The following is a 14,299-nucleotide window of genomic DNA, read 5'->3' as shown; positions in this document are numbered from 1 at the left end:
TGTTCTTTCTCATTTTTATTTTGTGCATTAACTTTTTTAGAGGTGTAATATTTGTACATGACTTTGTGTTTAATTGGCAGGTACTGTGAAATACTAGATTTAAGAAGCTGTCCATTTAAACTTAAATAGCTCAGTCAGCGCATGCCACAGCAAGTCCTGCCTTTTTATATAACTCAAAGAGGAACAAGCAAATTATGTAGGTAACAACTGCGAAATAGTTTTAAGTTGAGTATCAACATGTCACACTGCAGGACAGAAGTTTTTCAAGTCGGCTACCCATATGCATCTCTCTCTCAAATCTGTGACCTGTAACCTTGCATATTAATGCATCTAGGCATAAGTTAAAGAGTAGTTTTAGCAATTTTTAAACATCATATCTTTAAAGATACAACTACAGTATTCTTGCGATCACACTTTATTCACACACTATTTTTACACAGTTTTACAGACAAACGTCTGTCTATGTCTAGAACACATGCTAATTACTTGGGGTTTTTTTTTACATTACAGCATGACATGATGTACAGTAAATCATGCATATTTGAATCCTATGTCATTTACTCAGTTAAGCTATTTTTTATTTTCTGTCCTTAGAAAAACCTATTTAATATTTTTTAATTAAATCTATTATTAACAATTATTTTTTTTAAATCTCCTATTGTCTTTTTATTCTACTTGCATCCGAAATAATAATAATAATAAAAAAAACAAAAAAAATTATTAGCCTGAATATAAATAGAAATGTACATTCTAGATGTAATTCTAAAATGTACTGTAAGTCACAAATAATTCTAAATAGGAATCCTAATTTTGTATATATACATGTTTAGAATAATGCATTATTTTGGTTATAAGCAGTACCTTTTGAACTCTGTATCTTATCAAAATGAATGTGCTTTCTAAAAAAAAAAAAAAAAAATTACACAAACTCGCTCCTGTCCTGCAGGGTGTGGGCGCGAGCTGCAGGGCGCCACGACCGCTCGCACTTCTCATGTCGAAGCGCACGCGGACAAACCGGAACTGCGCGTGCGTCACTTTCTTTCTCTTCCGCAGCTCGCAACGGCTCAGCATGGTGAGTGCTCGAGCGACTCCTTCACGTTAGAAAATATAACTTTTTACCCGGGCCTAACGTGTTAATGCAGCACTATAACTACAATATCCTATGTATTAAAGCATAAACAATAACATAATGTATCTTAAGTGGGTCATTTCAACCTTTATGTGTGATTATTTTGTGTGGAGTTTTGCCGTGCCGAACGCACATTGTTCGCGAGGCCTGAGTACACGCACGCCGCAGTGGCACGCGCTTATTAAAATAAAATGAAATTATGTGTTTATGCGCGTTGTCTAAAATGTGTTCGTTTTGATTCTGTAGCCGCCCAAGGATAGTAAGCAGAAGAAGGATACGGGCAAGTCCAAAAAGGACAAAGATCCCGTCAACAAATCCGGAGGCAAGGCGAAGAAGAAGGTAAAATGCACACAAATGCTGATATTTACACTAAATTATATCCGTAAAAAATTATGGCAGCCGTGTTTAAAGCAGTTGACTGATTCATGCACATGTTATAGTGCAGTTGCATGTAAAGGCTTCAGGTGGACTTTAATTTTTGCCTTCCTTGGTCCTGAGCAGAAGTGGTCCAAAGGAAAGGTGAGGGACAAGCTTAACAACTTGGTCCTCTTCGATAAGGCTACTTATGACAAACTGTACAAAGAAGTTCCCAACTACAAGCTCATCACACCCGCTGTGGTATCTGAGAGGCTGAAGATCAGGGGCTCATTGGCCAGGGCTGCCCTCCAGGAGCTGCTCGGCAAAGGTGATGATCAGATGTTGTGGCTACAAACATAATTACCAGAATTAACTTTTACATGTATAATGGTGTTTAGATTTGACTCTAGACAATTTCACGTATGGAAATCGAGACTATTCATCACAATTTGTCAGTTGTGTGTTATGAATGGTGTATGAAGGACAGTTGGAATTAAAGGTGTTTTTTGTTTTCAGGTCTGATCAAGCTGGTGTCTAAACACAGAGCTCAGATCATCTATACCCGCAACACCAAGGGCACAGATGAGGTCGCGCCAGAGAAAGAGGCATAACATGGTAATTATAAACTTGATATGTTTACTTTTACTGTATTTTTCAATAAAAACGTTTTTATCATCTACCTGACACTGTGATTAATTCCTCTCTTTCTTTTTTTTTTCCCTGCCCAGATTCCATCCTGGCTTGAGTTATGGTCTTTTGTATAGGTAAATAAACAGAAATTGAACTTGTGTTTGTGCATTTCTTCTGCTTCAAAAGAAGAGTTTATATGCATCTTGCGTTCGAAGTGTCTACACATTTTGCTTGAGCCGATCATCTGTGAGCTTTCAAAGGTGAAAAATTACTGGTTCACTTTTTTTTATTTTTTTACTTAATTTGTACAAATTTACCATATAGAATACATCTTAATGTCTAAATGTGAACATTTTTAAAGTGTGTTGGAATGGTTGTTTACTATTTAACTGTGACTTAAATCTTAATGAAAATCACCATCTACATTCCGTTAGTGCCAGTGTTCTATTCACACTTTAAAGGAGTTGTTCACTCATAAATAAAAATTCTCAGTTACATGCCCTCATGCCATCCCAGATTATTATTTTTTTTTTTATATTTCAGCTCTAGGTCCTCACAATGCAAGTGAATGTGTACCAATATTTTGAAGCTCAAAGCACATAAAGGCAGCAGAAAAATAATCCATAAGATTTCAGTAGTTCTATATCTTCAGAAGCAATATGATAGGTGGGTGAGAAACAGATTTGTATTTAGGCCCTCTTTTACCATAAATTATCTTCCGTTCCCAGTAGGTAGCGATATGCACAAAGAATGCGAATCGCCAAAAAGCAAAAGTTTGTGAAAGTTGATATTTATAGTAAAAAAAATGAAATAAACTTAAATATTGATCTGTTTCTCACCCACACCTATCATATTGCTTCTGAAAATGGATTTAACTACTGAGATATTATGGATTAATTCTATGCTGCCTTTATGTGCTTTCTGGTGCTTCAAAGTTCTGGTCACCATTCACTTGCATTGTGAGGACCTACAAAGCTAAAATATTTTTCTTAATTTTCATTTGTGCTCACAGAAGGTCATACACATCTGGGATGACAATGTTGTATAAAGTATCCATTTGTCCTACTTGAGTTAAAGTAAAGATACCTTCATGTAAATTGACTCCAGTAAAAGTTAAAGTAGCTCATGAGAAAACGACTTAAGTAAAAGTAATCAATATTAAATTTACTTAAGTATCAAAAGTACAAGTACATTGCATAAATTATGGAACAGTTCATTAAACCCATGGCAACCTGTTTATTGGTGGTGCTCATCATTTACTCATCCTCATGCCATCCCAGATGTGTATGACTTTCTTTCATCTGCAGAACATAAACGAAGATTTTTAGAAGAATTTCTCAGCTCTATAGGTCAATTCAATGCAAGTGAATGGTGGCCAGAAATTCCAAGCTACAAAAAGCACATTAAGGGAGCATAAAGTTATCTATACTACTACAGTAGTTAAATCCATGTCTTCAGAAGCAATTCCGTTGGTGAGAACAAACCAAATTGTAACACATTTTTACTGTGTATCTTGCCATTGCAGTCTCTAAGCACAATCCTGATTTCAAGCTCTATTTTACTTTCTAGTGCTTAACGCATGCGCAGAGCCCTAGATGGCACTATAGGGAGTGTAACTGAGCTTGAAATCCTGATCGCCAAGGAGACTGCTAAAGTCAAGATTTGTAGTTGAAAAAAAGGTTATATTTTGGTCTATTCTCACCCAAAACCAACTGGATCAGTTCAGAAAACATTGGTGAAACCAGAGTCTTCTGGTTTATTCTTATGCTGCATTTGTGTGCTTTTTAGAGCATCAAAGGTCTGGCCACCATTCACTTACATTGAATTGAACTGCATAACAGCGATATTCTTCTGAAAATCTTTTTTTTGTGTGTGTGTGTTCTGCAGAAAAAAAAAAAGTCTTACACATCTTGGATCGAATGAGGGTGAGAAAATTATGAGAATTTTCATTTTTAAATGAACTATCCCTTTAATGGTGCGTTCAAGTCGCATCAGAATGATCATATTTATGGGATGTGTAAATGAACACCACAGTCCATACAAATTGGAGCATTAAAGGAGGGAGTTGAGTCATATCAGTGACCAGAACAGAGACTTGTGGGGGTGGGCTCTTTTCATTTGGGCCAATAAGCAACCACCCAGAACACCCTGGCAACTGCATAGCAATGTGCTGAAACACAGTTAAAACAAGTTAACAATAGCATAGCAACAACCTGACAACCACCTAGAATACCCTGTCAACTACAGGCAATGTGCAGAAAACAGCATAGTAAAAACCTGGCAACCACATACTGTAGCAATGAGCCAAAACACACAGCAGAGATCACATTGACAACTGCATAGCATGCCCTAGCAACCATCCAGAAAACCCTAGTTACCACATATTTTAGCATAAATGTGCTACAAAACAAATATAACCACCAGTAAAAAAAAAAAAAAAAATGTAACTCACATGAGCAGTTTCTTGTCTACCCCAGTGGAGACAGACGACGGAACACGTAATCTGGCGCACGCGTCGCATGTGATTTTGATTCAGATTTGTGATTTGCAAAATGAATCATTCAGACCGCTTTTTGAATCTTTTTGTTCAGTTCAAAGGAATACAATTTAAAAGATTAGATTCAAATGATTCTTTCAACGAATCACTATCACCGATCTGCATGCATTTTTGAACGTACAGCTGTCATTTTTTTGCAGTGTTCAGTCACAAAAGGGTCTGGAGAAATTTGTTGGCGTAAAAGTATACATTTTCTCTTCAAAATGTAATGAAGTGAAAGTAAAAGTCCAAAAAAATATTTATACTCAAGTGCAAATATTAAAAAGCTGTACTTAAGTACAGTAGTGAAGTATTTGTACTTCGTTACTATACACCTCTGGTTTTTTATGAAATGCAGCTAATCACTCTAAGCAGAAAGACACCAGGCTTACATGTAATCATATCACATTTTAATGAGGCTTAAAAGGAAGAGAGGAAATAGTGAGGTAGCACCCAGTGTTTCAAGAAGTAATCGGGATTGTAGTGACGTTACAATTATCAATGCTCCACTAAATGCAGGATTTGAAATCTGCATCAAGGTCCAACACTAGTGCATCTATAAAGTCTTCAGTGGTTGGAGCCTTCTGTTACATTCCTGGGAATAAGAAATGAGATTCAGTGGGTGAATATTGAGATTTCATTTATAACACTACACGTTGGTTGTTACAGTTTGAAGTGATTTAAAATTGCATTTCACGAGGACTAAAAATTCTGATTCTAAAAAAAGCAGGGTTTTATTTTAACTTGTACCATCAGAAAAGGCTCTTTATAACCTCCATGAGCAAGCATCTCTCTGCGGTAACGCTCTTCCATCACTCTGCAGCGGAAACACGCAGTTCGGTGTTTTATTAGACTTATCCAGTCAGTTAATGTGTACACCAGTGATAATGAATAGATAAAAAGTTTGAATTAATGTACAGATTCTTATAGAAAGAAATTGGTACTTTTATTCTCCAAAGTGGCATTCAACTGATCACAAATTATAGTCAGGACATTAATAATGTGAAAAATTACCATTACAATTTGAAAAAAAAAAAATTAAGCGCTTCTTAAACTACTTCAAAGATTTCTCATCCAAAAATCCTCCACGTGCAGCAATGACAGCTTTGCAGATCCGTGGCATTCTAGCTGTCAGTTTGTCCAGATTCTCAGGTGACATTTCACCCCACGCTTCCTGTAGCACTTGTAATAGATGTGGCGGTCTTGTGGGGCACGTCTCACACACCTTACAGTCTAGCTGATCCCACAAAAGCTCAATGGGGTTAAGATCCATAACACTCTTTTCCAATTATCTGTTGTCCAATGTCTGTGTTTCTTTGCCCACTCTAACCTTTTCTTTTTGTTTTTCTGTTTCAAAAGTGACTTTTTCTTTGCAATTCTTCCCATAAGACCTGCACCCCTGAGTCTTCTCTTTACTGTTGTACATGAAACTGGTGTTGAGCGGGTAGAATTCAGTGAAGCTGTCAGCTGATGACATGTGAGGCATCTATTTCTCAAACTAGAGACTGATGTATTTATTCTCTTTTTTAGTTGTACATCTGACCTTCCACATTTCTTTCTGTCCTTGTTAGCGTCAGTTGTCCTTTGTCTTTGAAGACTGTAGTGTACACCTTTGTATGAAATCTTCAGTTTTTTTGGCAATTTCAAGCATTGTATAGCCTTAATTCCTCAAAACAATGATTGACTGATGAGTTTCTAGAGAAAGCTGTTTCTTTTTTGCCATTTTTGACCTAATATTGACCCTAAGACATGCCAGTCTATTGCATACTGTGGCAACTCAAAAACAAACACAAAGACAATGTTAAGCTTCATTTAATGAACCAAATAGCTTTCAGCAGTGTTTGATAAAATGGCAAGTGATTTTCTAGTACCAAATTAGCACTTTAGCTTGATTACTCAAGGATGAGGTGTTGTTTTTTCAAATAGTGATGGTACTGTTTTTTACATCAGTGATGTCCTGACTATACTTTGTGATCAGTTGAATGCCACTTTGGTGAATTAAAGTACCAATTTCCTTCCGAAACAGGAAAATCTGTACATTATTCTAAACTTTTGGCTGCCAGTGTATGTATATATGTAAAATTATCGAAAGAAGTACGTGGACAGCCTTGCTTGACATCATCATCAGGAGCAGCCCATGACAAGGGTTACCATAGATTTCCAACCCTTGCTGTACAACATTACATAGAGAAGTTATTGTGCATTTAACATCTTTGCTGCAATACAAATCCAATATCTACAGCTCTGAAAAAAATTAAGAGACCACTACAAAATTATCAGTTTCTCTGGATTTACTATTTATAGGTATGTGTTTGAGTAAAATTACATTTTTTTGTTTTATTCTATAAAGTACTGACAACATTTCTCCCAAATTCCAAATAAAAATACTGTCATTTAGCGCATTTATTTGCAGAAAGTACTGGTCAAAATAACACAAAAGATGTCGTGTTTTCAGACCTCGAATAATGCAAAGAAAACAAGTTCATATTAATTTTTAAACAACACAATACTAATGTTTTAACTTAGGAAGAGTTCAGAAATCAGTATTTGGTGGAATAACCATGATTTTCAATCACAGCTTTCATACGTCTTGGAACCGGTTAACATCTCTGTTCATGAGTTTACTATATGGATAACATTAAACAGCCATGGTGTCCATGGCAGGACATGATGAAGGAAGCTGCTGCTTTCCAACAAATACACTGCTGCATGCCTGAAGTATGCCAAAGACTATCCTGACACTCCACAACGCTACTGGGAATATGTTTTGTGGACTGATAAAATTAAGGTTGAATTGTTTGGGAAGAACATGCAGCTCTACGTATGGTGTAGAAAGGGCACCACATATCAACATATAAAAATCATCCCAGCAGTGAAGTACAGTGGAGGGAGCATCATGATTTGGGGCTGCTTTGTTGCTTTCAGGGCCTGGACCGTTTGCAATCATTGAGGGAAAAATGAATTCCCACTTGTGTTAAGATATCCTACAGCAGGCCTATTCAACAAATTTTCAGTGGCTCGCGTGAGGTTGTCAGTTGTCTTAGGGGCTGTTCACGCCAAACATGTTTTGTGTCTGATTGCACTGTTTTTCCAATTGTTTTCATGTGTAAACTTATGCTAGACAGATGATGTGCCAGGTCTCTTACAATGTCTCGTGGAGAAGCGACATGTTTTTAGACACTTTCAGAGGTTGCGCTAAAAATAATACATAATTTTGACAAAATGGAAAGATTAAAGTACTAAAATCATGGATGACTGGCAAGTGTGAGTTCGGAGAAACAGAAAGTTCTATTCATTAATTTGGTCAAGAAATTCGATTTTCGATTTGAAAATTCAAAAGTTTAAATCAATGCATCTATAACAAACTTCACTCTTATTGTTCAATAAAATTTTAGCATCAGTCTAATTTACTCCAATTTTAAAGCACTTTTAAATTTATTTTTCAAAATTTCCAGCTGGGAAGAACAAATACTTTGTTTTATTTATATAGTGAACAATTGTTATAGGCCTTTTATAACACAATATCTGATAGAAGCTTTATGTTAACAAAATATTCTGGCTTGGCCCACATGCCCCGGAGATTTTTTCCATGTGGCCCACTTGTCTATGAAGTTGAATAGCCCTGTCCTACAGCGTGGCTGTACACCAGCTGAAACCCCATAGAAGTTGGTTGATGCAGCAGGACAATGACCCTAAACATTGAAGTAAATCCACAACAGAATGGTAAAAAAAAAGAAAGAAAATCCACCTTTTGGAGTAGCCCAGTCAGAGCCCAGACCTTAACCCAATAGAGATGCTGTGGAATGACTTCAAGAGAGCCATTCACACCAGACATCCTAATAATATGCTGAGCTGAAGCAGTTCTGTATGGAAGAATCTAATCCACAACTACCGGAAACGCTTGGTTGAGGTTATTGCTGCCAAAGGAGGATCGACCAGTTCAATAAAGACATGAAAGGTTATAATTGTTTGTGTGTTGTTAGCTTAAGCACATTGTGTTTGTCTATACTTGTGACTTTGATGAAGATGAGATCACATTTTATGACCAATTAATTCAGAAAACAAGCTAATTTCAAAGGGTCAACATACTTTTTCTTGCAACTGTATATGCATTTACTCATGTGACTCACTTCTCCAGTCTGATAATGTCAAGCAAACTGTCTCACAGCTTGATAATCTGAGGCAAAATCCTCCATCAGAACAGATGGAACTTCAGCAAAATCTGTAGAGCACCTGGTTCCTTCATAGTAAAAATGAAGGAACAAAACAAAAAAACAATTGTGGTCAAACAGTTATTTGCCATGCAAATTTACCGCCTTATTTGTTGTGTCATATATTGTGAAAACATTTGTCACAAAGATAATTATTAGATTTCAGAGATCCATACTTTAAAGGTGCACTCAGTAATTTTTCCTCATTAAAAAAGTTTAACTACTAATGACATTAATTTAAAATTTTGCAATATACTGTATGTAGGAAATCATGACCACTCACATTAAAAGACACCAGTCATATCAGTAACCTTATAAAAGCTGTTTTAATCTACATGGAGAGGGTCCACACATGGGGGCTGCCATGTTAGAATCACATAACCAGTCGAATACTACTCGATTAATCTCAGTAACAGTCCTGTTTTGTGACACTTTCACTGAGTGATTAAAGTAATCATTGCTGACTATGAATACTAAATTTCTATAATGGCATCTGAAATTGAAAACTATTAATTTTAAATGATGCTGCATCCAAGCCGCTAATTGCCAGTGTAAGTCCAAGATGACACAAAGACAAAAGTTACTAATAGACCCCCCACACACGTTCATGCATTTCATACATCTGATTTATACAAAAGTTTTGTAACAATTATTCAAATGTCAGTTATATTGCATAATAAATTCTGACCAGTGACATGCTGATACCATGTCCTTCCTAACAAAGAGTGCATGGCATGTCCCATCTCGTGGAAGAGGTTCTCCTCCATGAAAGGAGTGAGCAAGGATGGGGTTTTGCTCTTGGGTAGAGGTAGACTCAGCATCAGCACCACAACAGGAAGCTGGTAAACACCAACTTCCCTGAACCGCCCACCACAAATGGTGAAGTGACAGTCCTGCAATATGAAAGATATTCACGTTACCAGCCAATACAACAGGCATAATCTTGTATTATATTGTAAGCCGTGGTCTAGTGGTTAGCACATATGCTTTGTCGCATTGCGCTGAGCAGCACGCTTTACCTGGTGAGGTTTATCAGGTCTTCGAAAGAAATCACAGTAGATGTATCCCAACAGCCCCTCTGTTTCATGGACCACAGCCTGTTTGCAGGTGAAGACAACAGTCAAACCTGAAAACTAAACAAAAGAAAAAAAATTCTAAAGCTTACCAGTTTTCGAACGTCTTTGTTCCACACCTCACCCATCTTCGGCTCCTCCGCTTGGAAAGAGATGCCAAGCATATGCGTAAAGAGACGGCTGAGTCCCTCCATGCAAGCACCAAGAGAGAAGTATGGACTGTAAACGCTGGGATCTATATTAAACCTAAAAAGTACACAAGCAAAAGGGTGTATATAGGTATCATTTTCAAAGAGTGGCAGCTTGCTATTTGAATATTCTGCACACATGAGAAATTTGTACATTTCTGTCCATATGGCTCCACTGAGGGCTGCATGATCCCAGGGCATCACTTCCTGATATGCAAAAAAAACAAAACAATATTAAGCAAATGTGATTCATTCGGACTGCATTTGTATGATTATTTTAAAAATATATTTATAAATATTTGTGAAAAAAAAAAAAATGTTACATTGATTTTTTGAATAATAATAATAATAAAACAAAAAGGAAACAAAATGTATGCAAAACAATGTCAAATCAAAATGCACCAAGTAAATATTTACGTGATTTATTGACAGGGACTAAAAATGCAATGTTTTTCATTTCGGTTTGTTCTGAGCAGAAACTGTATTTTTTTGGTTCTGCAGGCTCCTTTATAAATGGTAAATGGTTAGGACAAAATAAAAGAATGGTTAATAATGTTCTTTTTAAAATGACAGTACTCTGTGCTAAGGGTGGGTGATACCAGTTGCAGTGTTGCCAGATCTGCAAAAGAAACAAGCGACCTGTCTGGAAAAACAAGCTGAAAATAAGCCACTTGCCTCACGGAAATGAGCAATCATTTTTTTCCTGTGTGGTCGATATATCAGCATGCATATCATCATAAGCATACAGTTAATTCAAGTATAATTTTAATTACAGATCTGCTTCTCAGTCAAAACACGACAGCATCACATCTGGATTAATGCATCATTTCTAACAATAATTCAGTGAAGATTTGGAAACAACTGAAAAATTTACTTTTTACCTCTAATAATCTGGATTAGCTGTGCATGTATATGTAGTAATTATACATAGTTGTTAAAAAGGTCTTCATTCACAGAGTGCTACATCAACAACATGCAATTAGGCAAAGAAATGTGTGATGCAGCAGTTTCCTTCAGGATCAAAGCACGTTTCCTTTTTTCGGCCAATACTAAGTAATAGTAATTCTAAAAATATACTGTGATAAACCCTTTTAACTTTGGTTTCATTAAAAAAATTATCGGAACAAAATTAACCGGATATAGCTGGTTACTAGCATTTAAAAATAACGCTTACACTCCTTTTATGACTTAATTTCCATTTTCGGTTAAGTTCTGCAAAACATTTATTTCGTTTTCATTTTTTTTTTTTTTTTTTTGTTTTGTTCCTTGAACCGTTTTTATATATATATTCACAAAATATTAATATTCACAAAACGTCAAACAAAAATGCAAAAAAGAAACATTTACGTGATTTGTTGAGTATGTTTTCTTTTTCATCTCACTCATCATCTTGAAATCCTTTGAAGTTTTGTTTTAAAACATGAAAGAGAGTAAAGTTTATTACACATTAAAGATTTTTATAACATCAAGTGTGTGAAAATGTGTGAAACATACCTGTCAGAGAGTTTTTCTTTAAGCAGCTTCAAAAACTTCATCACAGTTTCTGAAAAACAAACCCGGCGTTTGCAAATTGTTACCTCGGTTTCTTTATTTGCTGCAGCTTTTAGCCTAGCAGATGGCGCTCTGATTTAACACTGTTTTTATCTGGTGTTTTAGCCATTGTTCCTTTCAAAGCCCTGTGTGCAAACGACTCATAGCCCACTAATGTTGCCAGCTCATGTCTACAAGCCAAAAGCTCATCCAGGCAAAGCAAGAGACTATTGTTGGGGTAATGAAGGATTTTATATGCAGCTTCCCGCACCTATCAGAGGGAAGATGTTTGCTTACCAAACATGCAGAAGAAGGAAAGGCAATTTATTTATAAAGCACAATTTAAAACAACAGACTGTTGACCAATGTACTGTACAATAAAATAAGTAGAGAAAACCAAACAATAACAAGCATAAGTATGAATACATCAAATAAGCATACTAAACAACAGGACAAAAAAAATCTCAGCTTATGGTTAATTAAAAGCCTCAAAGAAAAGATGAGTTTTTAATTGAGATTTAAAAGATAACAGCGTTGGAGCTGTTCTAATATGCAGGGGTAAAATGTTCCAAAGCTTTGGGACCACTACTGAAAATGTGCGGTCTCATTTTAGTTTGAGTCTGGATGTAGGGACACTCAAAATTCTCTGATCAGATGACCTAAGAGATTTAAGGGGCTTGTGTAAGTGTAAAAGGTCAGAAAGATAGCAGGGTGCTAACCCATTTAAAGATTTAAAAACAAACAATAAGATCTTAAGATCAATTCTATAACGGACCGGCAGCCAAGAAAAAAGCATACGTTCTAAGCCAGCTTACATAGAGCAGGTCACACCATGAAGAAACATTAAAGATTTAGCTCAATCACATAACTACAGGCCTAACTCACCCAAAAATGAACATTCTGCCATCATTTACAGTATTCACCCTTATGTTGTCTTTTTCCACACAGTGAAAGTGGTGTCTGACTATTTAAAGGGATAGTTCACCCAAAAATGAAAATTCTCTCATTATTTACTCACCCACATCCCATCCCAGATGTGTATGACTTTCTTTCTTCTGCAGAAAACAAACAAAATATTTTTAGAAGGATAGCTCAGCTATGTGAAGTGAATGGGGTCCAAAGCTTGAAGCTCCAAAAAGCACATAAAGGCAGCATAAAAGTAATCCATACAACTCCGGTGGTTTAATCAATATCTTCTGAAGTGATCAGTGATCCAGTTTTAGGTGAGAACAGACCAAAATGTAGCTCCCTTTTCACTATAAATCTTGACATCAGTAGTCTCCTTGGCGATAATGATTTCAAGCTTGATTACACTTCCTATTGAACCATCTAGCACCTTGCGCATGCATCAAGTACTAGGAAGTCTAATCGAGCTTGAAATCATGATCATGCTGAGAGACTGCAATGGCTAAATTAAAGTACAGTGAAAAATGAGTTATATTGCGGTCTGTTCCCATCCAAAACTGATTAGACCGCTTCATAAAACTTGAATTGAAACACTGGAGTCATATGAACTTCTTTTATGCTGCATATATATGCTTTTTGGAGCTTCAAAGTTTTAGACCCCATTCACTTGCGTTGTATGGACTTACAGAGCTGAGATATTCTTCTAAAAATCTTCGTTTGTCTTCTGCAGATGAAAAAATCTTACACATCTGGGATGGCATGTGGGTGAGTAAATGATGAGAGAATTAACATTTTTGGGAGAACTATTCCTTTAAGTGAATGGTGACTAACATCTCGTTTAGTGTACCGCAGAAGAAATAATAATGAGGATGAGTAAATGATGAAAGAATTTTAATTTTGGGGTGAACTATCACTTAAGCTCAAGCACCAAACAAAGAAATGGTGACTGTGATTGTTCATTTTTGCACGTTCCTGATCGCCTCACGCCCGGCCGATCGTATTGCCTTTTTGAGTATAATTTTCTGACCGCGAACGTATAGAAATGCGTTCGACACAAGCACACTACAACTGCTTTGTGACACTCTTTTAGTATGGTCAATGGCCAGCGCGTGAGAAGATGATGCGCACAGCTGAGAACCGCGTGCGTGAGTCAAGCCACGCGGCTGTTCTGATGACGCAATTTGCGTCAAACATACTGTGCACGGAGCGATCTGCAATGCGCATACCCAAAGTATACTTTTGCATTAAGGTGCATGGAAACATTCGATCACACGTACCAGTTCGTAAGGAGAGTCAGCATGCAGCCCACCGATCTGAACGCAGTTCCCGTCTATGGAGATGTGTTCTGGTAGAACCTGCTTCTCTATGGCATTCGGGAGCTGGGAACCATTTAGAAACTCGTGGTAAAGATCTAGGAGCATCACGTTCAGAGCGACAGCCTTTTTCCTCTGAGATAAATCATACAGAATGATATACTGTATAAAGTGGTTAGCGTAAATAATATTAAAAAAAGGTTCATGTGAAGGCTTGTATTTGTTCTTACAAACCTTCGATTCATCTATATGTATCCCACTGATCTTAAAATCAAACATGAAGAGCTCTGCAACTCTCCTAAACCAGCAACAGAACCACATAAACACAGCCAAGATGAGTCCACTATCAAACTGTTGTTTGGTTTAGATATACATCTGCTTCTGTTTAACTTCTCTAAAGCTTTGTAAGGTGTAATTAATGCACTT

At 36.6% G+C, this 14,299-nt stretch overlaps 2 protein-coding genes across 5 annotated transcripts; one reads left to right on the top strand and one right to left on the bottom strand.

The window, feature by feature from the left end:
- Window positions 1–979: 979 nt before the first annotated feature.
- Window positions 980–2,274, top strand: LOC127433674 (40S ribosomal protein S25-like). Its single transcript, XM_051685767.1, has 5 exons — window positions 980–1,072; window positions 1,376–1,468; window positions 1,631–1,814; window positions 2,003–2,101; window positions 2,215–2,274. The coding sequence occupies exons 1-4, from the start codon at window positions 992–994 to the stop codon at window positions 2,095–2,097; spliced, it is 453 nt and encodes a 150-aa protein (XP_051541727.1). The 5' UTR covers window positions 980–991; the 3' UTR covers window positions 2,098–2,101; window positions 2,215–2,274.
- A 2,771-nt stretch (window positions 2,275–5,045) lies between these two features.
- On the bottom strand, window positions 5,046–14,173 carry LOC127433673 (mitochondrial intermediate peptidase-like). Of its 4 annotated transcripts, none has more exons than XR_007895908.1 (9): window positions 14,108–14,173; window positions 13,838–14,008; window positions 11,619–11,667; window positions 11,472–11,522; window positions 10,279–10,331; window positions 10,029–10,182; window positions 9,883–9,960; window positions 8,783–9,756; window positions 5,046–5,247 (listed from the first exon to the last, which is right to left on the bottom strand). XR_007895908.1 is itself a non-coding variant. In XM_051685765.1 (9 exons), the coding sequence occupies exons 4-9, from the start codon at window positions 11,511–11,513 to the stop codon at window positions 5,240–5,242; spliced, it is 540 nt and encodes a 179-aa protein (XP_051541725.1). In that variant the 5' UTR covers window positions 11,514–11,522; window positions 11,619–11,667; window positions 13,838–14,008; window positions 14,108–14,173; the 3' UTR covers window positions 5,046–5,239. The 4 variants fall into 4 exon arrangements, 1 of the variants encoding a protein (XP_051541725.1); XR_007895909.1 differs by having other exon boundaries at window positions 10,056–10,182; XM_051685765.1 differs by having other exon boundaries at window positions 9,552–9,756.
- Between the last annotated feature and the right edge of the window lie 126 nt (window positions 14,174–14,299).

Source organism: Myxocyprinus asiaticus, chromosome 43, assembly GCF_019703515.2.
Source record: "Myxocyprinus asiaticus isolate MX2 ecotype Aquarium Trade chromosome 43, UBuf_Myxa_2, whole genome shotgun sequence".
Taxonomy (NCBI): domain Eukaryota; kingdom Metazoa; phylum Chordata; class Actinopteri; order Cypriniformes; family Catostomidae; genus Myxocyprinus; species Myxocyprinus asiaticus.
The sequence above is the reverse complement of the archived record's forward strand: the minus strand, read 5'-3'. Positions and strand labels throughout refer to the sequence as shown.